The 11,462-nt window shown below is 47.0% G+C and overlaps 2 protein-coding genes across 2 annotated transcripts; one reads left to right on the top strand and one right to left on the bottom strand.

Annotated features, from left to right (window-relative positions):
• Positions 1 to 2,410: 2,410 nt before the first annotated feature.
• On the top strand, positions 2,411 to 2,737 carry FMAN_15411 (uncharacterized protein; the record flags this gene model as incomplete). Its single annotated transcript, XM_041826131.1, has 1 exon — positions 2,411 to 2,737. The coding sequence occupies one exon, from the start codon at positions 2,411 to 2,413 to the stop codon at positions 2,735 to 2,737; it is 327 nt and encodes a 108-aa protein (XP_041691443.1).
• Positions 2,738 to 9,645: 6,908 nt separating this feature from the next.
• FMAN_16271 (uncharacterized protein) lies at positions 9,646 to 10,931 on the bottom strand (the record flags this gene model as incomplete). Its single annotated transcript, XM_041826130.1, has 3 exons — positions 9,646 to 10,085; positions 10,132 to 10,410; positions 10,451 to 10,931. The coding sequence occupies 3 exons, from the start codon at positions 10,929 to 10,931 to the stop codon at positions 9,646 to 9,648; spliced, it is 1,200 nt and encodes a 399-aa protein (XP_041691442.1).
• Between the last annotated feature and the right edge of the window lie 531 nt (positions 10,932 to 11,462).

The following is an 11,462-nucleotide window of genomic DNA, read 5'->3' as shown; positions in this document are numbered from 1 at the left end:
ACATAACATAACATAACATAACATAACATAACATAAGGTCTCTTCCGAATGCGGTTTTTGACAGAGCCGAATAGATATTCGATAGGATTGAGATCGGGAAAATACGGTGGTTACTTTTCTATTATCACACCCGCCGCGGTAAACCTTTCCTTGAGGCTTTGGTCATTGCGTGAAATGAGGCGTTATCCATAAATACGACAGATTTGGGCTCTGGGTATCTGTCACAGAAGGGCAGTAACCGTTCAAGGACCCCTGGAACAACTCGGTATCTGTATTCTCATGGTACACCTTGCAATATATGACACCATCCAGGGTGTAGGCTGGCAACATCTGCACTCTCTTTCCGCGATGGAATCGCTTGAACTGGATCGTGGTTACTCCTTTAGGGGCGTAACCTCGTTCCATTATCGCCAATCCGCGATCACTACCGCTTGCATCGATAAACATCATTTGTGCAGGGTCATGATGGGATCGTCTTTCAATATAATCGTCACGTAGATCTTAGTTTTGCTCTTTTACGATACTCTGCGCCACCTTCGTAGTCTAGCCGACGCATTTCAACATCCTATCAATGGTAACTCTGGACAGGTTGACATGATACTTTTTATTGATGAAATCAGCCATATCTTGCTGGGTCATGCACGGATGGCGGTTTAGTCGATCCTATAAGGCGAGCCACATATTTTCTGTCACGTCCCCAGGCCAGGCGACTGCCCGACGAGGAGCGTAGATTGTGCCATATTTGAGCATGTTAAATCGTGCATTGCGAACAGTTTGTGCAGTACATCGGCCGATCATTTGGGCTATTGCTTCGTCCGTAATGATCTCTTCACCTTGTAACTTACTGATGAAGACATTCTCGAGCTGGGTCCGTTGGATTTTCGACAATCGAGGTGCCATGAGCGGAGGGTTGCAGAGTCCAAGTTTGCCCCTTCCTAGCGTCAAGGTCAACGGGCCTAGTGACTCATCATCGGAAGGCGGATTAAGTTTAAGCCGGATGTTCATTAGCATCCATGCAGAAGTATGCAGTTTACGTAAAGAAACTACTGGCACTGTGCGGAGACACGAAGAGAATGTACAAGTTCTGTAAAAGAGGAAGCTACGACTGTTCATCACTGTACAAGTGCAGAATGCGCAAAGATTAGCGTAAAGCAAGACCAGGGAACAAGATTAAAAACAGGCGAAGACGAAACGAGCTGAAACAAACCAAAAGGTTAAGACTGAAACCATGTTTTTCCTTGGGGGTGGAGATCCTAAAGTAATCCGATGGAACAGGACACATGGGAATGGTCGGTAGGCTCCATTTTGCGTTACCAGATGAATTAGAAAGAAGAAGACAAAAAAAGAACATTCAGACATATCGCAGCTCTTGGCTTCAAAATCAGACCCCGCGGCTCTCATTGTAGCGTAGCCGGGAATCTGTTGAATAGGTGCTAGGATATCACGTGCACGCAGGGATGCTTCAGATTACGCGCCAAAATGGCGACGCGCTCAGGGAACAGATTCTTGACAGAACATAACATGAATACACAAATTTTACATCAATGAACCGAATACACGTAATGTCTGACAGAATCCCAAGCGCAAGAGCACATGGGTTAAACGGTGAGTCACGCAAATGCTTTTGCACTACGTACGGACTTGAACTTTGCTGCTGGGCTTTCTAATCAAAAATGTCTCTTCGGGCTCCAGATTCGTAATGAAACAAAAGGCGGTGTAAACATAAACTTTCATCGTCGAGCTAGGTCGAGGGACCGGGGCAGTTTGCTGCTCCGTGCGCTAGCGCTGGTGGGACTTTTGTATTGCCATTCGATTGGGGTGAGACCCGGCAGAGCCGAGACCGGTAGAAGCGGTGACTGATTTACAACGCCATGCCATGAAGTTTTGATCAGGCAAAATGTAATAGTTTAGAATAATCCCTCGTGTCTGTCCAGTGGTAGAATCTATTTAGAGTCTATATCCCAAAGGTCTGTTGACTCCCGCCGATGCTATGTGAACGCGTTTCTTTGCTGGTGGGTTATTCCTGCCATCCTAGGCCATATGTAGAGGGGAAAGAAACACAAAGTCTAGTAGTAGGCCCTCCTTCATAGGCGTCCCTAAGCGCTCGAGCCTTCTAATCGTAGCGATACAAAGCTCGGGCCCCTTTGGTACGAATTGTAATTTTATATTTAACGACTCACTCGGGGCTCGATCCTAGGCAAAGTCAAAGGCTATTAAATAGGATCCTGTCGTCCTGAATCTTTTACACTTTCGCTCTCATTAGATGCTGGCAACATATCTTAGTGGATTTAAACGGGTCCCCTTACTATACACATCGGAATATTTCTGAACACTTCAACTACCAAGACTTAGCAGAGTTAGTGAATGATTCCCCCAAAACACCCACTAACTCCTTACTAAGCTCTCTAGCATGCGTTTCGCAACTTTTGGCATGTTGACTCTCCTGCCGGCTTTTGGCTTGGCTAAGGACTGTGGAATCTTCTACGAATGGGCAGGTACCAGTCAACTAGATGTCTGGCGGGATCTCAGGGCTGCAAGCATGTGCAACGATGTCGGCGGCAGGATGGCTAATGACGAAGTTGGCTTGAGGAATGGAAATGAAGTTTATCGCTGTGCTGTCTGTCGCAATGCTCGGGGCGGAACAAAAGACTACACCCGAACTGTTATGCAGGGAAACACCCAAATCACCTACTCAGTCAGGTGCGGCTGGTTTGGAAAGGGCAAGTGCTCCGCGTGAGTAGCGAAAGAGGATGGTGCATCAATGCCTTCTTGGATTCCAGGATTTTTGGAGGTTTGTAGATTTTCCAATGGGCAAAGGCGATTAGGGGATCTTGTCACCGCCGGCAGATGACGAGAAGGATACGGATGAAGCAACTAGGACAATCAGGGCATGCGATGTCATCAAATGGCGAGAGGAGAGCCAGCCTGCAGACTTGGATTTTTGTCATGACTGATTTGAAGCTAGTTCCTTGACGAACGATACCGGTGTTTATCGGGCATCCTTCCAAGTCTTCCATTTCTTCTCATTACGAGAGTACTATACAACAAGAGATCATGTGAATTCAATCACTCTGAAGTTGCCTCCAATTGTATTTGTACTCAGATGGTGTGCAGCCTCCCAGGCAGTGTCTTGAATTGGCCAGTGTTCAAATCGAGGCTTGTAAACAAATGCAGTATTCGGGGCAGACCAGGAACGCCAACACGCAAATTGAACAAGATGTGAACACGTGAGCACAATGTGAATATTACTTGAACAAGAGCTAAATGTAACCCAAATATCCGAACACAACATGAAGATTGACCAAGATCTGGACACTGAACACCACTGACGTGATACAAAGAAATGGAGGTGCTCTTTTGTCAAGAACATTGTGGTTATTCATGTCTTACGAACAGTGTCATTGATGCGACCTTGGCTTGGCTACCGGTGGTCTTCAAACCTGTTTTTGCAGACGGCCACCCGAAATATAGCGTGTATTCTCTGTCAGCGAGAACTCGAGCCGCTGGTCCTGAGTTATGACGTTTTCCAAAACCCATCGGAGAGTGCTACTTTCCGAGGCCAGTTCCAGCTATTTTAAAATACAGGGATCTTGTGCAATCCAAGCATGATACTCTAATTTATACAAGAACATATTTTGAGTACCCCGTTTTCAATAACTTAGTGATGTCTGGGAAATTCGATCCTCTGATTAACGAATAATCATGTTGTTTGAGGAAAGCCGCCCATCCGCACATTCCAAGTCCAGCCCGCCCCATCCTCAACAAGTAGCAATTTGTAACTCAATCTCTTCCTATCGAATCTGTGTCATCGATATCCCCAGTAACTTACTGGGCACAACATCACACAACATCATCGCCGACTTGGACAGTCTCAAGGCCCTTGTATGAGAAACAACCCGATGTTCATCTTGCTCCGTCACGCGATGGGCCAGGGCAATGGTCAGGCTCCATGATACATATATTTGTCTTTATGGACTACACCTGGTGGCGATTCGCTGCTTTTCCAGTACCTGACGATCTCAACTGAGGTGACATTGAGGTTGTCTAAATGCTGGACCGTGCCTTTACCAGGACGATAGAGACCGGCGGGTTCGATGTTGAGGATCTCACTCACTTCCCTTCTACCTCGAAGCTGCTGCAGACTTTGGAGCCTGAATTCCAAGGTCCCGAATGTTACAATCGAATCCAACCTGAACTGAAGCTGACTCAAGCCGGTATAATTCACTGACCATGTCTTCTGAAGGAACGGTACTCTATCTATTGCCGGTGTACTCCCTGACTCTGTTACTCCACTGATCATTCCAATCTCGAGTGGCTTCATCGAGTTTTGGCAGCGGCAGTATTCTTCTACTTGATCACAGATAATATTCAGAACAGTTCAGTTGTGGCCAACAACTTGAAAGGCCCAAGATGAAGAGCTCTAAGTAATGGGCTCAAGTCATATCCATTCGTTTTTTGTGATCACTCCTGCATCCTTAGTGCCAGCCCCTCCCCGGAGTAATGCTATGGATGGCTGGGCCGCCAGGTCTATGGCGTTGTGGCCACTCAATATTTCATCCTCAGCCATCTTCACCTTTTAAATATACTAAATTGAAGCTAGAACAGCTCTTTTGCTCGAGAACATACAACCTCTCGGTTGTCGACGCATCTCATGCCATCGATCATGGGATTCAGTGTGGTCGCTCCCAAGTGGCGCGTTGTCAATCATATCAGTCCTGTGATGGCTGAGCTCACCCAGCGCACTTTTGAAGTTGCAAAGGATAATGGTGCCTGTAAGGCATTGGAATACAGAAGCAAATTTCTAGTAGTGGTGGGTTCCGACAAGAGAGAGGATGGGGGCCGCGGCGAGAATTTCTAAGACGAGAAAGACGATGCTGAGGCACATAGCAGAAAGGAGAGTGGATAAACGAGACGAGAAGCACAAGATCTGGCCGAGAGTCAGAGAATAGCGGTATATAATGTTCCAAAGAAGGTCTGCCGTAGTGAAAGTCGACCACAGGGCTCTATATACTAGAATCGGCATTCTAACATAATATTATCGGACTGAGAAGCGATAGCTAGAGAGAAGAATGAGTTGTACTCCATACCTAGACAACGGCTCGAAAGGCCGGGTTATGTTGAACATACGGCCATGTCCTCTGTTGAAGCATGTAAAATTTGCATGCGACACAACGACCCAGTGGAGTGGACCAAGGCGCGGTGAAGAGAATGGCGGTCAAGGAAAGGTACCACACCCACGCGGGAGGGCCAAAGAAGTTGAATACGTAAGTCGATGGCACTCCAAAAAAAGAAAAAGCTGGTTTAAGTCAACAGAAGTCTTCGGCTACACGTTTGGCATACTAATTTCCAACAGGATCAGCTTATGTAGAATGTTCTTCCTCTGCATACTTGCCAGGGCCATGGCGATCCAAAATGAACCCATCATAAAGCCTTGCGACCATGACTCGGGCGTGATCGCGGGTACCGTGGACAAGTCTGACAGTGCCATTCTACCTGAAGGTGCAGCGGGTCTGTGCCTCAGAGGAATCGTTTCTAGCGTTTGCGAAAGCTAGATCGCAATGCTCCTGAAGGAACAAGCGAAGCAGTATCGGGCCGGCAAGTGGTGTAAATTGCTCGAGGTGGAAATGTTTGCAGACGTTTCCCCTACCGCTCAGGCCGTGGCTTGTCGATTTAACTTGAGGACAATATGGAACTTCCTTTACGGGCACTAGTCTAGATCCGCAACACTACAATGAAGTTTGGAAATTAGATAAATAGTAGCCGCCAGGCACAAGTTTCATGATGTCCAAAACATATTTGATTCTATGATATTCGAGTGATGAAAACTCCAAGGTCTAGCTGAAAATTACGATAGAAACATGACGACCATCTGGTAAATCGTGATTGTGTGTCCCGAGACTTCTGTATCTCATTCAAAGGTCCACGTGTAATGTCCAATATTACCGTATATTTCACGGCACTACATCGGAATTGTCACCGACGAATACTCGAACTCAGAAAACTAGTCTCTATTTATATTCTATGTTTGGGACTGATATGGGGTTTTCAAAGATGTAGGCTACAACCGTCAGCATCTTTATTCTAGACGCACGGATTGTCGTCCACCCAAATGTCTCGTCCGGGGGTGAGGGCTACTGGAGGAGTATATCATCGGTAAACGCGATACAGGTCACCTATTGGATGGATTAAGATCCCAGTCAACGATTACCCGAGAGAGCGGATGGACATGGTTCATTCGACGTCTCCTTTTCTAAATTAGGTTTTGTCTGGAAGCTGATGATTCGACATTAGCTTGGCCGTGACGGCCGCAACTTGTCAGCATGACCATCCACAGTGATGCATGCCTCCCACGTAACCCGGTCGTTTTTGGCGCATCTTCATGAAGTTTAGTTCAGCATTGGTCAGGCTCAGTGACTGATGGGTGATTTAGAAATCAACCACCTCCTCAGCTTAAATCTCACGCCAATTCATGCCAATAGATAAAAAGCCCGTGCATTGCCACCGAAGCGCTCCAATAGAAAGCTAAGGCCTGCCTTATCTCCCTGCACCTGTTGCTTATTCTCGCGGCTTTACCAATGACTAGAAGAAGCCATATTTGAATCACTTTATTGTCAGGAAGACGATCCTCGCTGTTCAAGGAGCTTACAGCATTGTTGTTGACTGCATCTTGTAGAGAAGATTCAATTTTGGATTTACAGTTCAAGCAGCTAGCGCGCCTACCCGCCCTACTCGTGTGTATGTTTGGATTCCGGCGGTTTCTTGCGGCGCCTTATCGAGTGTCGAATACTCAACGCTCTAGACCAGGCTGTCCTATAATGGTAACGCCATTTACCGAACACGAAGCACACTCAGTCTGTCGGTCTTGAAGTGTACGTCGCCGACGGCTGATTTGCGTACTGACTAAGTCGGACTAAAGCCTTCGTAGGACTATGTTTAATACGCCCTGCGTTGGTACCCGCGCTCGGATTGAGGATGGTTGCCTTTGCGCATAGAGCCTTTGTGCGTATGTGCCCTTAACTATGCCCGCTAAAGCTGAGTCAGTCAGAGTCAAAATGTTTGAGTTCAATCATGAAATGATTGCCCTCTACCATGCTTTTCTACTACAAATTCATCTGGGTGTACCAGGAAAATGGCTCACATATGGGTATGCATTACGTATAGGGCCCTTACTAGACTCTGGGATTAAACCTGACTGAGTAAATAATCCTTGAAGTGGACTTTCAAGAAATATCCGTATGATCACGCCATATCTATGTGCGCTGTTGTAGCGTCATTATACACCATAGATTAACCACTGTTTTTCAGCTTTAAATTCCATCAACCATCAGTTTATACGCCACACTCAATAGAAACTAGCAGCAGTAAGCCTTGACGGTCGGGCACCGAGAGACTATTAGCTCAACGTGATGATATCAGACTCCCCCACGTGTACAGCCAGGGTAGTCTGCTTGTTTAATGATTAATAACCGATTGACTATTTGAAAAGTTAGTTGTAGATATGAAAAATCCCGCGCATGCTCTGCTAAACACATTACGTGATTGACAGGCGCCAACGTATGACGAACAAAGATGTGGCTTTCGGAGTCCGAGTGCTTTGTCCAGCTCTCCTAGCATTAGTCATCGACTGTCCTTGAATGAGTCAGTGTAAAAGAGTTGACTCTCGTTTGATCAATGTTGAAAAGCTTGAAAGCACTTCTATTCGCAGAACATACTGAAAGCACATCTTCTAACAGAAGACTATTTTCGAAACCCGCAAGCAAATCACTGCAGCCACAATGCCCGTATGTCTAGGAAATCCATACTTTTAGAACAAAGCAAAGCACGAGTACGACAGTGCCCGGGATTCAACATGGCACATCACCGTATTTGTTCGATTATTTTGATCCAAAGGGACGCGCATCGGCGCATCCAGATCAGTTTGCTTATCTTTTTTTTTTCATGAGTTCATGTTGTAAATGTCTATGTATAACTGAATTATTACCCTTTATTTTATCACGACCGCCACTTCTAGCTGTATTATGTCTCTACATACCTTTTAGGGCTTACACCCCTCCATGTCGTTGTCTATGCCCCCGAGATATAGTCATCGCATCGACGGCTTCTGAAAGGTGTTATCTCGTCGATCAGGACACCCACAACAAATGCCCGAGCAACAGGATTCAAGAAGAGGGAGCCTGGTAAAACTATCTGCCGAGCGTCTTTGTACTTCTTCCATTTGTAATGACAAGTAAGGACTGGAAATTCCGGTCCTTCATTCTTGTCTGTTTGTTGCTACGCGAGTCTTTAGTGTTTAAATATCTCGCTAACCGGGTGTTTTGACAAACTCATCGCTTTCGAGGCGGAATTCCTTTCGAGAAATTTTCGTCTGGCTTATCATAAGTTGCATGCCTCATGGTATTGTCCTCCATCTGACCAACATTCTGACAAAAACTCCGATCACACGATTGTCACACTAATCGCTCATGAACGCCACATCCAACCGTGCGCTTTCTTTACCGATAGAGTTTCATCACAAGCCTGACTCAGCAGAGGCGGTGGAGAATTCTGAGCAGGACGAGACCTTGAAAACTGTATTGGTCACACTTATCTTATCGATCTTCTTATATCTGCCTACTTGATGGTTCCCGCTATGCTTCAAGTTCAATAGGTATGCTATATTCGCTATGGTGATGACCGCAACGTCACCCCTCATATTTGAGATCGTGTTACCAGCTGGAGCCTAGATAATCGATGAGAGCTCGAGTCCGAAAAGAAGGGTGAAAAACGCGACTTAAGCATCCAGTTGTCCAGGGCTAGTACACTAATGCCTGCATGAACATATTTCGTTTCGGAAGGCGTCGCTTTCCTACCGTTGTATAGCAGCAGTGGAGTTCCGATATGAATTGAGGACGCCTTTTTCGTCCAGTATTGGGGAGCGTGTCGCCTATCGATGGCTGCGAGCACTGACAACATCTCAACGGTCGAGTTGTCGAGTCGGGCACTCATGCCTAACCAGTTTCAACAGAAGGAAGATCCCGAAAGCCATGGAATAAACAGACTGGAAGCGAGTGAAATTGGGTACTTGGGTGGCTAACACAAAGAGACTAGTATAGAATGAGAGTATGTCGCGTGCGTTCTCAAGACGGGATCACATCCACAACACCTTGTGTTCTTGTTGGTAGTATAGGTCTCTCTAGTCGTATACAGAGGCCTTTGACCACTTCGACTGAGCCCGGATCCCTTTTCCATAGAAATAGAACACAAATGGAACAGGTATCAACAACGCCGCCAAGCCACCTGTGATGCTAGAGCCAGGCCCGACCCCGATATGATGATACATAGGCCCAACAACAAGTGGGAAGGCAGCTGCAAAACATGACCGGAGAAACGTGTTGGCGGCGACAACAGACGCTGCGTACATGGTGAAAGTATCGACCAAATAGTTGAGAGCTGCTTCAAAGATGGTAAAAAAGCCAGTCCCCAACAAAACCAAGCCAATGCAGGGAACAACCCAGTGAATATCTTTCTGCGCCGTCTACCCAAGGAGAAACTGACCTCCACTGAAAAGGAAAGAGCCAATCATCATAGGTGGCAGACGCTTTTCAGGGACAGCTCGATTTCCAGCAGCACGATAAGCCTTATTGTATAGCAATTGGTTGAAGATGTTCACCCCACATCCAAGGATGACGCCAAGAAGAATGCAGATGAATGGAAGCGAGGAGACCAAAACCCCCAGCCTCTGATCTCTTGGAAGATAATGGGAATAGCCCCCGGCTGCATGTAAAGGATACCGTAACAGAAACTTGCATACGAGGCAACGAGGAAGCAAATAGGCGTCATCAGAAGCTGCACTGGACGGACAAGGAATTTTCCTGCAAGTTCTTGAATGCTCACATCCCACTCCTCAAACTTTGCGTGAAGTGCCCAGTTACCTGTTTCACGACGTAGATGTCTGGCCTTATGGATTAGAAGCGTGGGTGCATAAGTCTCATCGACAAAGATGACGGCCAACGTCAAGAAGATAATCTGCACAATTCCAGTCAGATATTCGGTCCACCTCCAACCTAGGCTCGGCTCCTGCACAACAGCAGACGACACTATGGGACCTAGCTGATATTAGTTATTGGAAGGTAAGATTGTTGCATAACATACCTAAAACAGGGCCACCGACTACAGCCATAGCATACGCCGCCATAGCGAATCCTCTCTCAGAAGGAAGGAACAAGTCTCCCAAAACCACCCCCGTGTTGGTAACAGGCGCTGACGAGAAGAAAGCGGAAAAGAAGCGTGTGATCATGAGAGTCTGGAAATCTTTCGCCCCAGCGCTTCCATAACTGAAGCAGGTGGCGACAAACATGGGGATGAAAACAGCCCGTCGTCGCCCATAGATCTCGCTAAGTGGAGCCCAGAGGAGGGGTCCGACTCCAAAACCTAAGAGGAATAGTGTTAGTTCCCAGTGTAGCTACTTGACTGCTGACATGGAAATGCGCCGCAACTTGAGCGGTCCCTGAAGAGTCAGAAGACGATGCCCAAGTTGCAGACATAGTGATGAGGCCATAGAGAACGATTGTGATGACCTTCTTCTCGGTAGACCAATTCAGGGGCCGATAGGGATCGTCGAGACCGTCGAAGTCAACGAGCTGATCTTCGGTCGTCTTGACGTGGGCTATAGGATGACTGAAAGAAGGTACAGGCCGAGATCGGATTCTAGACAAATCGGACTCTCTTGGGGAGGGAGTCCTGGTCGTACTCATGCTCGTCGCAGGCCTTCTAGAGCTTTTTGAGCCGCTAAGCGAGTAAGTCTTGGAGCTGGCGTCATTCTGGCAACTGGGTTGTGTGGAGTGAGATAAAGACTTTGACGGTTCCTCATCGCCAGCGCTGTTTGATGATGGAACGAAGTCCTGAATGAGATCTCGACCCTGACTGTTGTGTAAACCTTTGGGCTTCTCCATGCCGGACCAAACTCACCCACAGATCAGATGAATCTTGAAGTTTCTCCGTCGTAAAGGCGAATTTTAAGGGGAATGCCTTGTATTTGTTTCCAAATTGACTCGCACCGGGGGTCGGCGATTAGTACAAACGTCGAGAAGTAGTCCAAAGTTTTGACTAGTCGAATCCAAATGTGGCAACGGCCTCGGTCAACACATGCCGGAAGCTATATACTTTTGACGTCATTCTCAGCGTTCTTGACGAGTTTTCTAGGCACAATGGCCGTCGCTGTGGGGCCAAGTCGCCGACCGCTTTGATCTATGCTATGTTATGTTATGTTATGTATATTTTTCGTCCGGGGGGCCGTAGGCCCAAAAAGTCCCCTACTGGGGCACAGGACGTGCTGAGCTAAACTATCTATAAACGCTACCGTATTGATCCTCCCTCASACCATCTGCAAGGCCTCTTGCGTCGGAGCCGTATACATGCTCGAGCGTTTTCTGTACTCATCCCCCCAAGAGGCACCTCTCTACTCGTAGCCAGCCCTACAGTAG

The sequence above is a fragment of the Fusarium mangiferae genome (genome assembly GCF_900044065.1).
Source record: "Fusarium mangiferae strain MRC7560 genome assembly, contig: FMAN_scaffold030, whole genome shotgun sequence".
Classification (NCBI taxonomy): Eukaryota; Fungi; Ascomycota; class Sordariomycetes; order Hypocreales; family Nectriaceae; genus Fusarium; species Fusarium mangiferae.
This window is presented reverse-complemented; position numbering and strand designations above follow the sequence as displayed.